This window comes from Podarcis erhardii (genome assembly GCF_964252035.2).
Source record: "Podarcis erhardii genome assembly, chromosome: 16".
Classification (NCBI taxonomy): domain Eukaryota; kingdom Metazoa; phylum Chordata; class Lepidosauria; order Squamata; family Lacertidae; genus Podarcis; species Podarcis erhardii.
This window is the reverse complement of record NC_138514.1, coordinates 17,747,796-17,766,934: the sequence shown is the minus strand read 5'-3', so window position 1 is coordinate 17,766,934 and position 19,139 is coordinate 17,747,796. Positions and strand designations below refer to the sequence as shown.

The 19,139-nt window shown below is 45.6% G+C and overlaps 1 protein-coding gene across 1 annotated transcript in view; it reads right to left on the bottom strand.

Moving 5' to 3' along the window:
- Positions 1–3,352: 3,352 nt before the first annotated feature.
- Positions 3,353–19,139, bottom strand: part of POU2AF1 (POU class 2 homeobox associating factor 1) — a 32,655-nt gene continuing 16,868 nt past the window's right edge. Inside the window, exons 2-5 of the mRNA XM_081843198.1 lie at positions 13,265–13,404; positions 12,112–12,154; positions 11,318–11,589; positions 3,353–5,603 (exon numbers count right to left, since the gene is read on the bottom strand). Of these exons, the coding sequence (XP_081699324.1) occupies positions 5,289–5,603; positions 11,318–11,589; positions 12,112–12,154; positions 13,265–13,404 (770 nt within the window). The 3' untranslated portion in view covers positions 3,353–5,288. The remainder of the gene's footprint in view (positions 5,604–11,317; positions 11,590–12,111; positions 12,155–13,264; positions 13,405–19,139) is intronic.

Sequence of the window (19,139 nt, the reverse complement as noted above, 5' to 3'; positions counted from 1 at the left end):
CTTATCTTCCCGCTGCAGCGGTACCTATTTATCTACTTGTGCTAGTGTGCTTTCGAACTGCGAGGTTGGCAGGAGCTGGGACAGAACAGCGGGAGCTCACCCCATTGTGGGGATTCAAACCGCCAACCTTCTGATTGGCAAGCCCCAAAAGCTCAGTGGTTTAGACCACAGCGCCATCTGGTCCAGCATCCTGTTATCAGAAGCAATCAGCAGGAAGAAACACCTTCCACCGTGGTTTGCCCTCAACACCTGTCACTCAGAATCTCTGTACACTGAAGTTATTGGTTCAGTATTGCACCTCATGTCATCACCATCACCACCACCACCACCATTTTATTTGTATGTCCATTCATAGCCTTCATGAATTTGTCCTCTTTATTTATTTTTAACATCTAAGCCAGTCCGTCCATCGCTGCTTCAGTATAGTGTTAGTTCAACAACCAAGCCCTAACCAAACAAGTTCACGGCTGCTGCTCAGACCTGCTGTCTCCATGGTCAGGAACCAGGTGTTATCCCTATCAACAGCTGCAAGGGCTGGTAGGTAACCATCTGCTAAACCATTTTTTCAAAAAAGAAAACTGGGGGGAGAGACAAGAATCTTGCCTCTAGCCTGGTGATTTTCTTGTACCTCTTGTAAAATGTGACTTGAGGCCACACGTTGCTTTCAACCACTCACCTCCCTATCTTACGCTTTTCCTACTTAAACTGCTTGTCTTTATAGCTCTCAGGTTCCGGAGCGATTCAGTAAATATTTGTATGCTCCGGGCCCACGGATCAAACACTTTGATTAGCAGTGGCATTTACTGGGGGACAGAATACACACACCTGGCTTTTCTTGAGTGGAAGAGAGAATCTGCAGTAAGGGTAAGGACGCGGCTAAACCCACAGATCTTGGCATGAGCCCTGATTTCTGGTTTTACACAGAGCAATAACTAGCGATATAGGAAGCTGCCTTATCCTTGGGCCAGGTAGCTCAATACTGTCTACATTGGCTGGAATTCCAGGATTTTCAGCAAGGGACATTCCCAGCACTCTGGGGTTGCCGGGGATTGAACTTTCGACTGTCTGCATGCAAAGCAGTTACTCTGCCACTGAGCTACAGCCCCTCCCTTAATACACAGGAACATAGAAAGATGCCTTATACCAAGCCAGACCATTGGGCCATCTAGCTCAATATTCTTTACACTGAGGGACCAAAGGCAGACAGAATTTCAGGCAGAGTTTTCTCCCAGCCCTGTCTGGGATTGAGCGTGGCACCTTCTGCATGCAAAACAGATGCTGTTGACCATTGTTGATAGACTTCTCCTCCATAGTCCAGTCACAGCAGAATGAAAGTCTATCTAGCCCAGCATCCTGCTTTTGACAATGGCCAGCCAAATGCCTTCAGGAAGCCTACGCTCCCATGCAGCGCTATTTTTCTAGAAAAAGAGGTGCCGGAACTCACAATGAACACCTCCTTCATTCTCTTAGAATAGCAGTGACGCCAACCTGAGAAGGGCTGGAACTGAGTTCCTCCTGAAGAAAAAGCTCTGTTTGCATGGCATGTCTGTACTGCATTGTTTTTCTTCATACATTAATTGATGAAATTTCATATTTGATGCCTACCCAGATCAAACCTGCCAAGACATGGCAACAAGTCTAAAACACTTATACCAAGTTAAATCCTACATTAAGAGTTCATGCTCCAAAATGGGAAAAAACCCAAATGTGAAAGATCTGCATTCACCATTGGCAGGGCAAAATTGGAACGTTTGCCAGGTGTGGGCTATTTAATTTTTACTGTGATGAAAGTGAATTCTACCATCCTGTAGGCAACCCAACACCCCTTGCAATCTTCAGGAACCTGAAAAAGAGGTTGAAAAAGAGGCTCCCATCCTGTAGGGTAAAGCTCAACATCGCTTTGCTGCTCTTTCACATCCTGTTAATACAGACATCAAAGCTTTTGCAACACAGCTCTCCTGGTACGAGTGTGCACAAAGGCACATGCCCAGAGTTTGAACATTGGTTTACTTGTAAACAGCTCTACTAGCTTCGGCCAGTTGTGGGAAGAAGAAAAAACAATATTTTCCCTCTGTTTGAAGTCCATGTTCCGAGTTCAGCAGATATGAATTTTACTTTACAGTGGTGGAGGGAAACCAGGCAATAGAAACAGATGCCATTGGACTCCATTTCCCATCAGCCCCAGTCAGCACAGATAATTGTCATGGGATCATGGGAGTTGTAGTGCAGCCATATCTGGAAGGCCACAGGCCCTCCACTACTGCATTACAACTTAGGACCAAGGTAGCTGGAGGATTGCCATTCATATTGCTTGCGGATAAAGCTTGGGGTGAAGGAAGGAAGGAAGGAAGGAAGGAAGGAAGGAAGGAAGGAAAGAAACACCCAGAGAAGAAAACTGGCAAACGCAATCGCTGAAAATGGCATGATGCTTCCACTGGTAGGGTAGAAGGCAGGGAGGCCAACAGTAGGTGGCGCCAGAGCTAACGGCAGGCAGAGGCAACTAATTCTAGTTTTGTCTCCATCCTCCTCCCTACTGAGTGCCACAAGGGCAACTCTAGGAGGATGGTGACAGGTACTACCACTCCCTGGACTAATTGTTAAGTAAGAAGGCAAGCGGGTGGGGGCTGGCTTTTGCTGAATAATGTTGGTGAGGCAGTGCTCTGTTCCCCCCAATAAAGTGGCCTTCACTGTGCAAGGGGTGCCAAAAGAGAGTAGGTTTGAGAGGGCAGAAAAAGATTTGGGCAGGTGAGGGTGTCAGGCTTGAAGGAGCATAGGCCATAGGGTTAAGCCTGCGTGAGCATGCTGGATAATTCAGGTTCTACCCTACAGAACTAGACCCGACTGCTTCCATTTAGTCTCCCAGGCTTTGTTGATCTTTTAGATGAAGAATTGCTACACACAGCATTCAGTTAAAGCAACGCTTTCCCCGTTCCCAGACAAAGAGTCAGTTGTTTCTCCAGCAGTCGAAATCCAAGCCAAAAGAAGGGGAAAGGTGCAGAGGTGTGTGTATTGGGGGGGGGGGGAGAGAGTCTTAAATTGCCTTTCTTTTTTTAAAATGCTCCGCTTGGCCCTCGGATCCTGCAGACAATATTTGTCCCCAGATTGTTATACTGTACACACGATAAAAACTTTACAGCACTGAGTGCTCAGAATGTCGACAGTCCTTTTGGAAACGAAGCAATGCCGTTTGCCAAGATAATGTTGAGTGTACATTGGAAAAGTGTCCTTTTTTAAGAGGGTTTGGCTTTAAAAGGTGCTCTCTGTAGCATCCTTCACAGGAGGAATATTCCTTGCATGGGAAATCATTCTTAGGAAAATGCGTATGCAAGCAGAGCCATCGGAACACTGGGAATGTGCTACATCAATGCTAAGTTTTATTATGATTTTTGCCTAAAGAAATAACAGCACCCAGCACGAATCCCTTCTTTAAAATTTAACAACAAGCCAGATTTCAAAAACAGCAGGGACCCAGGTTGCCTTTCTGTCATCTTCATTGGTTTATCCTGACTATTATATACAAAGAACTGGGAGACCTCCTCCAGACAACTCTGTGCATACTTTACTGAGCATACTTTTTGATTTGTTTACAGGGTGGTTATACGACAGTAAACGTTCATCCTGCATTCATCCTTATTTGCTTGTGGGCTGTTTACTGTGAGTCAGCCACCCATCCCACATTTGCCTGTCACTTTCCAAACTGCAAAAAGTTTTTTTTTTTCCAAACGTGGATTTGGGGTGCTAGGACGACACTTTTAATTACGCAAACCTAAAGCTCGGCTATGTGCTTAAATCTCTCCTGGAAAATACTGACATTCTGGGGGGCACTCTGAGTATTTTGGTGTAAGAAAACACAGAAGGTGAACTCTACATTCAAATATTTCATTTTTTTTAAAAAAGTGTATCCAATCCTACTCCTACTCAGAGTAGGCCTATTGAAGTTAATGGACATGCCTAACTTGGGTTTGTATTTTTTTATTGGCTCTATCCTGAATAGCTTGTGAAAAACCAGTGTTTCAAGAGATAATTGGCAAAAGACACTTAATATGACAGGATATTTCTAAATAGGTTTCGTAAGGGCTGAGCAAATCTCAGAAGAATGTGCGTCTTTAACAGATTGAGGGAAAGGAATGTAATGAGCCTTTCCCAACGTGGCACCCTCTACATGTTTTGGACTACAACTCCCATCATCCCTAGTCAACACAGCCCAATGGCCACAAGCTGATGGGAGTTATAGTGGAGGGTGCCAGGTTGTGAATGGCTGGTGTGAGCACTTGGGGCTCTTTTTGTGCCATGATTTCTAGGCACAGGTCCGAACAGTTTTTGGGGTTTATTATCTTGCTGCTTCCTCCTGGAAAACCAATGCTTTACTGCTGAATTGGAACAAACGTCAGGTTTTCCATGAACTTCTGTTTGTTCTGATCCAGTGATAAACAGTGGGTTTGCTCGGGGAACGCAGTGGTGTGACCAAAACAAAAAACCACCCATGCCTACAAATCATGGACTAATAGAAACTGCAGCACAGATGAAAGTGTGGATAAGCCCTTGATCTACAGGTGAGGGACTTCCATCCCAGGAGTCAAATGTGGCCTTCCAGCCTCTTTGTCTGCCCCTTGGGACTCTGCCCAGACCACCCCTTCTCCTTAGGCTAGCAACACTCCACACCTTCCTTGAGCACTTCTTCTTAGAGTGTGACAACTGTCACTTGCTTGCCTGGAGGGAGTGGGGTGTGAGTGGGAATGGGCACAGAAACCCCCAATTGAATTCAGCCTATGGTACATTCCTTGCAAGGGAAATGTGTCCCCATCTGCTCCTTGCCCCCTTGAAAGATTTTTCTAGAGGAGCCCATAAGCAGCACCTATTCAATTCCCGAGTTCCAGGCAGCCTCCTGAGCCACTCATGGAACTGGGTGGGTGCTTAGCCATACGAATTAAGGTGCTATGGGGCTCCCTTAAGCTGAAATAGGGTTCTTGTGGCCTGCCTTACCACTGTCCCCTTGTTTCTGCGCTTTATTCCACCATCTAGAAGGAAAGAGCCTATTCACAGTGTGGTATTCCTACTTGTGGGGCTGGGCTGCTGTATTTCTTTTGCCAAAACACGGGTGCTGAAGAACTGCCCCAATAAACCGCCATTTCTCTGCATACGCAATATGGAAAGGGGCTCAGCACACAGAAGACAAACCGGGTTTTCACACCCAAAGGAGAGACGCAGAGAGAGAGAGAGCTGGGTTGTCCTTGAGCCACAAAGACTTGAGACGTTTCAAGCTATCCCTGTATGCCGAAACTTTGGCTTTAAAGGCCTTCGACCGGGAGGCTGTTGCTCAGATCGTATGTGCCATTGTTTTCATCCTGCAGAAGAAGCTTCTCAATGGTCAGGGTGCCCATTTCCTTCCTTGAGTCCTCCAGCTCCTCGGGGACCGGATCTGGGATTGAAACGGGAAGAGGCAGAAACTGGGGTGCAGGGAGGGTGGTTGAAGCTGGTTGGTATTGCAGGGACGGTGCTGGTAATGTTGAAATAGGCTGAGTCCATGGGAAGTAGCTCAGAGGAGCTTGCTGGTCCATGACATCCAAGTGAGGCACAACAGCTGGTGTAGAAGTGGGTCTCGCCTGTTTGATTAAAAGGAAAAAACAGATTGAACCATCACTTGTGCTTCTCTAGAGCAAGAGAGGCTAAACTTTGGGGGGGCCCAAATGTTTTGGGTCTCCAGATCTTACCAGCCCCAGCCATGATGCCTCCATTCATTTATTTAAAATAAATAAATCAAAAACAATGGTCAAGATTAAAATCCTCCAGACAAAAAACTGCAAAACTAGCAATGAACCGTTACAAATAAATGAAGGATACAGTATGGAAGTGAGAGCTGGACCATAAAGAAGGCTGATCGCTGAAGAATTGATGCTTTTGAATTATGGTGCTGGAGGAGACTCTTGAGAGCCCCATGGACTGCAAGAAGATCAAACGTATCCATTCTGAAGGAAATCAGCCCTGAGTGCTCACTGGAAGGACAGATCGTGAAGCTGAGGCTCCAATACTTTGGCCACCTCATGAGAAGAGAAGACTCCCTGGAAAAGACCCTGATGTTGGGAAAGATGGAGGGCACAAGGAGAAGGGGACGACAGAGGACGAGATGGTTGGACAGTGTTGTTGAAGCTACCAGCATGAGTTTGACCAAACTGCGGGAGGCAGTGGAAGACAGGTGTGCCTGGCGTGCTCTGGTCCATGGGGTCACGAAGAGTCGGACACGACTAAACAACAACAACAACAACAACAACAACAGTGTGGTTGAGTAACTAGGCCACAGATGGGGAACATGGGTATTGTTGAGCTCCATCTCCCATTAGGCCCATCCAGGACGGCCAGTAGTCAAGGTTGATGGGAGTTCTAAGATCTGGAGGCCCTTGGGTTTTGCACCCCTGCAGTAGAGTGTTGGCCTAGGATTGGGAAGACCCAGGTTCAAATCTCCAATCAGCCATTAAGCTCCCTAGGCAACCTTTGGCTAGGAATGTGGGAGGATACCATCAGAAATGGAAATTGCCACAATTTGCTTGCTCACCCACAGGTCAGGAGCAGAAATTGCACAAGCGAATAAGAGCAGAATCTGCTATCACTGGATTAATTTATTTATTTTTAGTCTGCAAAGGTCATATAAATAATTCTGTCATGCCAATGTGTCAACATGGCTCCAACCTCATTGCCCCTCTGCTAAAGAAGCAGCAGCCTGCCTTAACCTTGTCCATATAAACAGTAATGCCGTTCACGTCAGGAGGGGTTTTGTGACTTTGCCCCACACCCCACCAACTGCTGCTGGGCCAATCACTCACTCTCAACCTCACCTGCTTCATGGGGGACATTGCCGGAGGATAAAATGGGAGTTGGCAAAAAACCATGGCAGCTGCCCAGGGCTAATGAATAAATAAATTCTGCTAACTGATGCCATGAAATACCTGGGAGGAGAGGGAAACAACAACAATGGCAGCGCACTTGCTTTGCATGCAGAAGGTTTCACATTCAATCCCCGGCAGCTCCAGTTTTAGAAAAGGTCAAGTAAGTATTGACAGGAAAGATCTCTGCCAGAGTGACACTGCCAGCCAGTGTGGTTGACTCTGGGCTGGAAGGACGAAGTCTGACCTTGGTATGAAACAGCTTCCTTTGAGCCTACTCCCAATTAACTCTCCTTGCATTACTTTATTAGGTTCTCAACTTCTGGACCTGCCAAGAGAGACGGCAGAGAAATCCGAGGATTTCCAAACTGTACCAGAAACCACCTCAGTTTGTGTGTTCGTTCCCAACCCAGAACAGAAAACCTTCTTCTTCCACATGCATACGAATGGGAGAGTTATGTATTTGTTAACTTGCATGGTGGGAAATAGGCTGGATTCCTTAACACGGCTGATGCATCGAGAAACCCACCTGCTACTAGGCACCCTTGGAATAACAGGGTCCTTAAAGGTAAAGGTAAAGGGACCCCTGACCATTAGGTCCGGTCGTGACCGACTCTGGGGTTGCGGCGCTCATCTCGCTTTATTGGCCAAGGGAGCCGGCGTACAGCTTCCGGGTCATGTGGCCAGCATGACTAAGCCGCTTCTGGCAAACCAGAGCAGCGCATGGAAACGCCGTTTACCTTCCCGCTGGAGTGGTACCTATTTATCTACTTGAACTTAGACAACTGCTACCTCTGTGCTGCCTTCTTAGACCTAAAGGCAGCCTTTGACAGCGTCCCTAGAAACATCCTATGGGAGAAACTTGCGAAACAGGGCATTGATAGAAGACTCTTATGGCTTATAAGTCAGCTCCACGAAGGTACCCTTGCCAGAGTGAGACTTACTCCTGCGGGCGACCTCACAAATTTGATACCAATAAACAAGGGAGTGCGCCAAGGATGTATATTGGCTCCCTGTCTATTCAACCTATTCATCAGCGACATGCGAGCACCCCTAGTTAACTCATCTCTAAGTACACACGCACCTAGACTAGCGGACTACCGCTGCCCACTCCTTTTATATGCGGACGACGCAGTAATTCTATCTTATACACGTGTTGGACTAACCAGAGCTTTGAAGATCTTTGCCACGTATTGTCAACTCAATCAATTAACCATCAATCATGTTAAATCCAAGATTCTGATTTTCTCCAGAAGTCGGAGATTATACGAATGGAAGCTTGGTGGAGCAAAAATAGAGCAAGTTCTAAAATTTCAATACCTAGGAGTTATTTTTCAATACAATTTGGGGTGGAAAGCTCAAATTCAACACCTACTTAACAAGGCCAAAACTCTGTCATATGCGCTCCTCCGATTCTTTTTTTCGGATGGAGCTTTGCATGTTCCCTCGGCCCTAAAGGTGTTCAAGGCAAAAGTGGTTGCCGTGCTTGCTTATGCTGCCCCGCTTTGGGCTGTGATGACAGATCTTGCCCCTCTTGAGACACTGCAAAATCAATTCCTACGTCGGCTCCTAATGCTCCCCCTGTGCGTAAGCAACGCAGCCATGCGACTAGAATTGAAGATCACATCCTTAGAAACTTGCCTGTGGAAGCAAGTCTTCAATTATTGGTTATCATTGTGGCATAGACTACCAAACCACTACCTTGTCCAATGCTTATGGCGAGATGAATTCTCTAGCCTTTGGACTAGTAAAATTCATGCCAAACTCCTGAGTTATGGAATCTCTCCTTCAGATTCCCTAAAACTAGACCAAATTACTGCTCAAAGACTGATCCGCCAAAGACTGGATGACACCGATCTACAGCGTAATTATATGCTGGGGGGAGGTGTTTGTTCGCCTCAGAACATTGGTATCACTTTAACTTACTGCATTCCATCATACCTCTCCTCCCTTTCGACTGTTGCCCATAGACTGGCCTTCACCAAAGCGAGGTTCAACGTTTTTCCCTCCAACGTCCTGAGACATAGATTCTCAAAGGGCCAAGCCCCCGCCATGTGCGAATGTGATAAGGAGACACCGGAGTTGCTCCAGCACATTATGTTCACTTGCCCCCTGTTCAATGTGCCACGGGCAAATTTGTTGGGATCAATCATACAGAAACTAGAGGGTTCCCCACCAAAATTCCACCTTGCCCAAATCTTGCAGGATAAGGATACTCATATGACCCTGAAAGTGGCAAGGTTCCTGGTCGCTGTCCTTACCCAAAAGCGACGCCAAGGAGCACTACAAGCTAACTAAGGCGTAGTATGCCATTATATCTTATAGTATTTTATTGTTATAGTGGTGTTTTAGCGGCTGTTTTTCCCACGTGCACAAGTTGTTATTTATGTGTCATTTTTACCTGTATGGGCCTATGGCCGTAAATAAAATTACTACTAACTGCTAGGTTAGCAGGAGCAGGGACCAAGCAACGGGAGCTCACCCGGTCACCGGGATTTGAACCGCCAACCTTCCAATCCGATCGGCAAGCCCAAGGCTCAGTGGTTTAGACCTCAGCGCCACCAGTGTCCCTAACAGGGTCCTTGCTGTGGTGCAACAAGATTCCTCCCTCCCCTCTGCTGTTTCTAGGGATGCTGCCTCTTCCTTCCCCATATAGAAATTAATGGAGGCATCGTGGCATTAACTTGGATCAATCACTTGCGGAGGTGTGCATACCCGTAGCTGAGTAAAACAACTACAAGAGAAGAACAGAACATGTGATGTAAGTTCCTCCCACCTTCGATGGCACTTTGCTGTGGCACATAGCATGAGGCAGTGTTGATCTCTGACAGCAACAACTACATTTGCAAGAAATTCCAGCCCCGTGGGCTTCAGTGTGGAAGACAGCCCAGTATCTGCAGACTGTCCCTCTTGATCATGTCTGAAATCAATGGGTGATCAGGTCTTTGGTTGGGAAATAGGCCTCACTGCTGCTTTTGCTATATACAGTTGGTCTTGTGCAAAGTGTTGTTTTAAAGAACAACAACGTAAAGCACCCTGAAAGCCATCAAATAAAATAATTATCCATAGCATTTGAAATGCAGCTGAAAACAATGTTGTAAAAAATATTGTGTGGAAACAGACCAGGAAGAAAAGGACCCAGGTGCTCCCCGCAAATATTCAGATCCGATATTTGATATTTTGGGTAGCAAGACAGAACAATGCAATTTATGGCACTCTTCAGTTACAGCAATTCAGAAGCTGCCAGTCGGAGCGATGAGATTCCTTGCTAGTCAAAGCCAATACTAAGCTGATGACTATACTCTCACTTTCTCTCTCGTTTTTTCCCCCTGAGGTGCACACAATGATCTTAATTTTTTACTTCTCACATGAGGAAGCTTAATTCTATAACAGCCTGTGCTTAAATTAGAGTCGAAGAGGATTTGCATCAGGAAAATAATCCCTTTGTGATGGCCTCTGAGAATTGTGATGTCAAACATTCACTGTATATTTAAATATCTGATGAATGCTTACTGGATATTGCATACAATGTGTATTTGTCACCCAGTGATACTTGATTTCAACAATACTTAATGTGCAATCTTGAGGGAAATATTTCACCAAGCCCTCAGGAGCCTGACACCAGCTTGCTTAAAGGACCACCTTATCCCACTTGACCACTTTGATCTATGAAACTGGCATTCTTGCAACTGCCACACACTGTTTGCGCTGCACTTGTAAAAATAGAATTGCCCCTTCAAAGTAGCAGCATCTTCTCTTTGGAACTCCCTGAAGCAGGTGCCTTCATTGCACCCTTTTCTACAACTGCTAAAAGCTTCATTGCTTAGCCTAACCAAAAACGTAATTTTACTATGTGTATTTGGATTTAAAACTGTTGCTTTTCATCGATATTTTGATCATGTTATCGTCTTGGTGTTTTTAAAGTTTGCTGATTTTATCTGCGACATCTTATAAATGGCTGATATAGTTTTAAGTTAAACCACCTAGAGGCTGCTGTTGTTGTTAAAGGTAAAGGTAAAGGTAAAGGGACCCCTGACCATTAGGTCTGGGGTTGCGGCGCTCAGTTCGCTTTATTGGCTGAGGGAGCTGGTGCACAGCTTCCGGGTCATGTGGCCAGCATGACTAAGCCGCTTCTGGAGAACCAGAGCAGCACACGGAAATGCCGTTTACCTTCCCGCCAGAGCGGTACCTATTTATCTACTTGCACTTTGACGTGCTTTCGAACTGCTAGGTTGGCAGGAGCAGGGACCGAGCAATGGGAGCTCACCCCGTCGCGGGGATTCGAACCGCGACCTGCTGATCAGCAAGCCCTAGGCTCTGTGGTTTAACCCACAGCGCCACCCACGTCCCAGTGTTGTTAGGAGGCATATAAATCATGTTCAATAAAAATGTAAGAAATTAGTAGAACTGGTCCACTGCAGTGACCCAGCCAGACTCACCGCAAAGTTTGTGATCAGTGGCTGAGATGCGTAAGTGAGCACCGAAGACGTTCCGACGAGTGTGTAACTTGGGCACATGGGCTGGACATACATGTCCGCTGAATAAGGACAGCTGACAGCTTCATGTGAGACATAATCTGGGTAGGTGGTCCACTGGGTCAAAGGCTGCAGAGAGGCTGGAGAAGGTTGTGTTAACCACCCGGAATACAGCGACCCATCATCCATCACTGGCAGTGCAGAAGTGACGAAATCCGAATCTGTGCAGACTTGGCCTGTGAAGAGACAAGAGTCTTGAAGGTAGGGAGAGGTAAATCTGTGAGTTTCAGCTTCTCATTTTTCCCAATCTTAAGTCATTTCCACTTAGGGTTGTTGTTTTTTAAGGTCCTCAGAATTCATCAGCATTTTAGTGCAAAGTTTTAACATACATATTTTCCTATGCAATTTTGCCTGATAGACACATTTATTTATTTTTGCAAACCGTTTGTTTCCCCTGCATATATTTTGCACACTGTTTTCGCTAAAATATTCATTTTTAGAAACACATTACTTGACTAGGAGATCTGCACAGCACAATGCAGAAAGGTGCAAATTTCAAAGGATAGTTGTGTTTCGGCTCACAGCTAGCTTTGGGGAAAGGCCAGTTAGGAAGGTTCGCTTCTAAATACGAACTGAAATGAATTTTCCCCCAGCTGTACTTGAGAGTTAAGCTGTGAGAAGGTCCGAAACAAACCGGTGAGCAAAGAAGTAGAAACAAAAGCAAAAAATAGAATAGACTAGAATACTGAGACACTTACCAGTGGGTGAATAGGAAGGGACAGGCTGATGGGGGAAAAATACCTAAAGGAAAATAATAGTTTGACATCAGCTATTTAAGAAAATGAAATACCAGAGAAAATATTACTCAGAGGCCAACTAGGAAACTCATTTCAGTGATATTTAAACTGCGATCAGACTTCAAGGCCAGCTAATGAGCTTTCAGGTCCAGCATATCGTCAGGGCAGTAGGGAGCTCGCTTAGGCCACCCATGTACCTTACATTTAAAGCACTATGATGTCACTTCTCCCAAAGAATTCTGGTAGCTGTAGTTTGTTAAGGGTGCTGAGAGTTGTTAGAAAGCCATCTCTTCCCCGCACCCCATTCCCCAGAGCTCCTTGTGAAGAAGAGTTGACTATTAAACCACTCTGAGAATTGTAACCACTCTTGACAAGATGCATCTCCCAGAATTCTTTGGCAGAAGCCATGGCTGTTCAAAGTGGTACCACGACACTTTAAATGCAGGGCGTGAATATGGCCTTGGTCATTCTGCTACCCTCAGAAGAGCAGGGAATGACAACCTGGGAGAAGGCTTTCTTTGTGGCAGCACCTCAGTTGTGCCACTCCTTTCTGGCAGAAGTTTGTCTACCATCTTTGTTGTACAGCTTACCACAAATCCTGAAGATGCACCTCTTTACCCTGGCCTTTGATAGTTACGGTGTTTTGTTTTGCAGGACCCACCTCATCAGTTTTGATTTAAAATAATAATAATAATGGTTTCACTTGCTCTTGTAACTGTATTATATTGTGAGAATCCGTCCCAGGTCTTGATGATGAAGGGTGGGTAAGAAATCTTATGACCAAACCAAATAAAGGCTTTTGATTGGAGAACAAAAGGGCAGAAGGAGTGGGGTGGGAATTCTACAAGCCACACTGCCCCACAACAGGCCACCTTTTATTTCAGCTGTTTGCAAGTGCTGCTTCTCCTGGCTCAGTTTTTAAATTCAGATTTTCGCCACATGAGCTTTGTACAAAGCTCGATTTCAGATCTGCTTAGCCTGCCAGCTCTGAGCATAAGACACCAAGCTTGGCGTAGGTGACATCATGATGGAAACCCATATGAATCAACAAGGAGGTTCAGAGAGGAAGAGGATCTTGCCCACAAATTGTGGTTTTGCCCACAGCTCTTCTTACCGTCGTCGCTGCCCCAGCAGTGGCCACGTTTGCATTCTGAACACTGCCACGCTTTCGCTTTAGGAGTTCCTTTACGGGCTCTTTGACACGGACGCCTTGATAGGGGCGGGTTGGGGGCGGGGGCTGCTCGGGTGCAGAACCTGGGAGGGGAAGATGATAATTATTTTTCTCTCTCAGTGCTTCAAATATTGCACCTTCCACTTGTGCAATAGAATTTCCCCTTGCTCCCTTCCACACCCCCCCAGTTTGAAGCTGGATTAAATGTACAGTGTAGACATACCCTGACCATTCCTTCCTCTCTCTTTTCTAGCAAATTAAAACAATTGCAAATCGTGAGGTCTGAGCCCCATGGCTGGCTATAAAACCTCCTCTGAATAATCAACCCGGCAGTCAGCCAAGAAGCCACTCTGAAGCCTTGCGATAGTGTGAGTCACAAGGAAACACAACTCACTTCTGTATCTGAAACAGGTAAGCTTTATCACATGCAAAGTATTTGGCGGCGATGACTTGACACCGTATCAAAGCTTACGGGCGTAAGGAAATATTGATAAATCCATTGACGGCAGCAATTTCCGCGGCACAGGGCTTTGACTGCAATCGGTAGGCATACCTGAGCTGATAACCAGTGCTTCCTTCCCAACCAAGTTCTAACTAATCAAAACAGGTAACAGTCCCGTTCCTTTTCAGATGAGTCCAGCTTCACCCTCTCTCATTAAAGCCACATCAAAACATAAACAACTTGAATGGTTGGATGCAGGAAGCAAGCTCATTTATACAGATTCTGGCCCATCTAGTTCAATACTGTCCATACTGACTGGCAGCTGCTCTCCAGGGTTTCAAGCAGGGGTCTCTCCCAGGTCTTCCTGGAGATGCTGGGGATGGAACCAGGAACCTTCTGCATGGAAAGCAGGTGCTCTACCACTGAGCCACAGACCCAGAAGGTAGTCAGCAGAAATGGGGAAACAGATACGTGCCATTCCACATAAAAACACTGCTTACTGCCTTTTCACAGAATATGCACAGCTTGTAGACTTAACATATAGAATAAGTGAATAAGAAGAACATACATTTAGAGAAGATTGGAAAACGTTTATTGAATATATGGGAAATTACTGTGTACAGCTGAAAACGTTGGCAGCATTAAGATAAATTCAACAGTGTACGTTTTGATGGATGTAATAATGGAATACTGAACGGTATAGTTGTTAAGTTGTGGGCAAACATATCAGACGACACAGCGATTCTTCCAAAACAGCTCTTTATTTGTAAGCTGGAACAGAACTGAGCTGAGGAGCTCAGTCAGCCTGCTTATATAGAGCTCCAGAACAATCGTAACTGTTGCAACTTTCTAAAACTATCCAATCACTGAACGTCACTTTCGATCCTTCATTTGCATACAAACTATCCAATCACTGAATGTCACTTTTGATCCTTCATTTGCATAACTATCTACAGTATCCCCCTGCTGGCCCAGGGTGAGAACTTCAGTACATAACAATAGTTTTTGTAAAATATGCAGGGATTTTTGATATGTAAAATGAACCTTGGAAAGAGCAGAAGGGAAGTCCTTGATATCTTAAGGGTGCACTTTAAATTGTAAAACAGAAAATTTAATAAAAAATATATTAAAAACAAAGGAAAGGATCTTTGCCTTTAGCAGGTACAGTCATACCTCAGGTTGAAGTAGCTTCGGGATAAGTATTTTCGAGTTGCGCGCTGCAGTGACCCAGAAGTAACGGAGTGCGTTACTTTCTGGTTTCGCCGCTTGCGCATGCGCAGATGGTCAAAATGACATCACACGCATGCGCAGAAGCAATGAATCGCAACCCACGCATGCACAGACACAGGTTGCGTTCGCTTCTGGATGCGAACGGGGCTCCGGAACGGATCCCGTTCACATCCAGAGGTACCACTGTATAAGCACGATCTCTAATGGTAGCTAATTTTTAACAGAGGCCTCCACTGCCAGAGGTGGCACCTTGTTTATAAATTGCGCCCTTCAGAGAGTTCCACCCGGCACCTTCAATCCTGAGGGGAGGGCATGTCACCCAGTGGTCAAGCACTGACTTTGCACACAGAAGTGCCTAAGTTCAATCCATGGCATCTCCAGTTTAAAGAGCCTCAGGTACCAGGCAACAGGAAAGAGCTGGGATGGCTGGGGTTGATGGCTATGCTGCATAATATCTGGATGGTACCAAGTTGTTGGTGGCTGATCACAGCCAGAGGACAGTTTCCAGCCAGGCAAAGCACTCAAAGAGTAAGGAACAGGGCCAGGGAGAGGTGTAGCTCATAGGCGCCGACTCCATGGGGCTTGAGGGGGCCCGAGCCCCCTCAAAAATTCGTTTGGGGGGGCTCCGCCCCCCCAATAATCTCCGGCGCCCCTCCAGCAGAGCGCCATCGCCGCCCCTCCCCCAGCCCAAAATGCACAGGGAGGGGCGGGCTGCATGCCTCCTGCCCTCCCTCCCGAGCAAAAGCTCCACCCAATTTCCTTTGGAGCTGATTAATAGGCGCAGCACGCTCTCCCCTATTCGCTCACGAGGAGGCGGCGCCACTTTATTTGCATATTCATGAGCTTATTTATTATTCATGAGCTTTCCCGGGCCCCCCCAATATTTTTTATAAGTCCGCGTCCCTGGTGTAGCTTCAGGATAAATGTGGCCTGGAAAGTAGGCTATAGACTGGGGAGCATCCTGAGGACCAGGCAGAAGTCTTTGGAGAGCACATTCAACCCCAAGGCCTGTGGTCTTCCAATTCCTGCTTTACAGCCTCAATTCAAAGCCCATTTGAGTTGAAAGCGGCGTTTCAAGTCATAACTTTGAATCTGGACCACCAGTAAAAGTTTTGCAAAACACTAATCTACCAATCTGCTACACACTGTTACCTTTCACCCCCATCTCGCCTCTGTTCTAAACGCAAGCACCAGGAAACCACCTTGTCTTTGCCAGAGATTGTTCTGTAAATATTTCTACTGACCCACACATATTTTAAACATTTTGCAACTGACGACAAATACCTGGCTGGAAGAAATAAAACCATCTGCCAGTTTCAAAGCCATCCAGCAAAAAGCCTGTTAAGGCAATGTGGTTGGCTCACTAATCCTTGGACAAAAATTATATCCAATGCACATTTTATACTAGTATGAAGATTCCCCTGAGGTTTGCGTACAGTTTTACAGGATGCTGCTGTGGTCTGTCATCCAGTCCTTGATGGAGCTACCGACGGGCTTGTGCCCAAGTCCATATTAACCCCATGCATTTCACCCTTGTGTTGCTGGCCGATTCCAGACAGATGGAGTTTTGATAAAGATATATTGTTTTAAGCTGTTTCTGTCCAGCAATGTGTTCATTGTAACCCATGCCAAGCTGTGGGGACTGGGAAGACTAGCAACACAAGGAAATAACCAGTGCCTCCTCCCTACCCCAATGAATGGAGTAAATAATTCAGGAGTAAACAAAGTGTGCACCTAGACAACCCACCAGAGACATATGAAGCCTTTGGACCAGCACTTACTCCACATCACCAACAAAAACATAGGATAAGTATATATGACTCTACTTGCTCTCAAATAGTCCCTGTCTCTCAACCCACCCCATATCTTCTATTGACCAGCAACTTCCCTGTGTCCCCCATTGATCCTCAGTTTTCCCATGCCTCGCCACTGACCCTCTACTTTCCCACAGCCTCTCATCTCTCTCCCTCCTCTTCACACCTTTGTCAAAAATCACATTGTAAGCTCTTTAGGGCAAGAAACTATTGCTTTATCTTATGTTCTTCTGCAAAATGCCGTAAACATTGATGCCTGACTGCACAAATAGTGTGATCTTCTGATAGATAAACAGACAAGCACTGCCAGAGAATGAATGAATCACACTCTTGCCCGCCACAAAACAGAAGCTTGGTTGGCAGGTAGGAGAGGCCAGATTCTTAGTTCCTGCGGTCACCACTCGTGACTAGAATTCATTTATATGGGGAAGGCTATAGTCTGGCCAGGGCAAATTGTGTCCTATGCCCCTGTCATTGACAGGCTCCCATAACAGGGATCCCTGGAGAGGCTGTACACCCAGGAAACCATGAAAAACACAAGCCCCATCTCTACAAAACACCTCAACTATCAAAATTACAGGCAGTTTGCTAAGTCTGTGATGACAACTTTAGGAACTGGGTCCCATCACCAGAAAAAAATTGAGACAGAGAGGAAGGGGTTGTATTCATATTAGTGCTGAGTAACACATCTCATCAGCACAAGGATTTCCACTTGTGCAATGGGACTTCCCCACTCTCCTCCCCCACCCCCATAAATGTGCTGCAGGGATTCCTCCAATTCTCCAGAGCAGATCTGGGGACAGTGCAGGGCACATGGCAGGGAGGAGAGTGCAGGAAGACCCATTGCACAAGTGGAAATTCTTGCACTAATGGGATGCATTAGTTGCATACCAACCATAGCCCCCCAAAATATGGAAAAACAACAACAGACAAAGTCACATGAAAAAAAACACCCCGGTGAAATTTATTAATTGACAAAACAAGACTGCATGTAAGATGAAAATATATGCACACATGTGGTAGCTACTGTTGGGAAACAATTACAACAATTTCTCCAAACACAGCAAATGATCTCCTGGATTGCACCTCTTTTCATGCTCCATCAGAACAAGTAGAGAGTTTCTCACAGATGGCCGCTGAAGACCACTCCCTTAGAATGTCTGGTTGATCTTTTCAAAACTATGTTGATCTTTGTGCTTTTCAAAACTAAATTCATCTGAGCCAGGGGTCAGCAAACTTTTTCAGCAGGGGCTGGTCCACTGTCCCTCAGACCTTGTGGGGGACCAGACTATATTTTGAAAAGAAAACAAAAAAACAAATTCCTATGCCCCACATATAACCCAGAGATGCATTTTAAATAAAAGCACACATTTTACTCATGTAAAAACATGCTGATTCCTGGATTGTCCGCGGACCAGATTGAGAAGGTGATTGGGCCACATCCGGCCCCTGGGCCGTAGGTTGCCTACCTATGCTCTAAGCTAAGCTCTTCCTCAAGAACTTCATAGATGGAGCTACTAACAATGGATGTATTGTTCTCCAAAACTGTAGTTTGTGGGGACTTGGGGAGAGAGTGTCAGCCTATGTTGTCTCCTTAGGGAAAGATGAAAATCAGTGAACAACCACATGTCCAATTATTGACTAGAATGTCGTCACAGAAAATGGCAAAGCTTATGTATGCAAGAAAGGGTAGACACAGATAAAGAGCGAGAAACAAAAGCAGAATTGCAACTCAGGATTGTAAAAAAGACAGAAATAAAAACAGGGGGTTGTGTTTTTCTGAAAAAGGAAAGAAGAAATAAGTTGGAAGATTACTGGGAGAAAGTTATTTAAAAAGTTGTTAAGGCAACATTTGAAAACTCGCCAGTCTTTGCAATGACAAATGTTTCTGCGGAAATGAGCAAGACAGGACATCGAAACGTACTAAAGCTGCTGGTGGTGTGAAGGGAGAGAGAGGAGGAAACCCAGAACCAAAAAGGCTCCTCAGATGATGATGTTGCAAAGAATGTGGCAGAGTTCAGCGCAGATAACAAGAAAGAATAAAGAACCAGGAAATTCTCAAAGGCGGTGAAAAATGCTGCCCAGATGTATGGATGGTGGTTGGAGAAAGACTGAACATGCACCACAGGAAGATCTGTGAGATCAGTTTCAGAAGCTATTATAAGATGCACAGGTTGGGAATCAGAGAGGGGGAATCCTCAGCAACCTCACAAGCTTATTTTTTTTAACTTAGTACCAACTTCATGGACACAGAAAATTTCCCAAAGATGAAACCAAGCTATGACACTACAAAGGTGGATATAGGCATATTGGAATGTCAGTAATTCAGGGG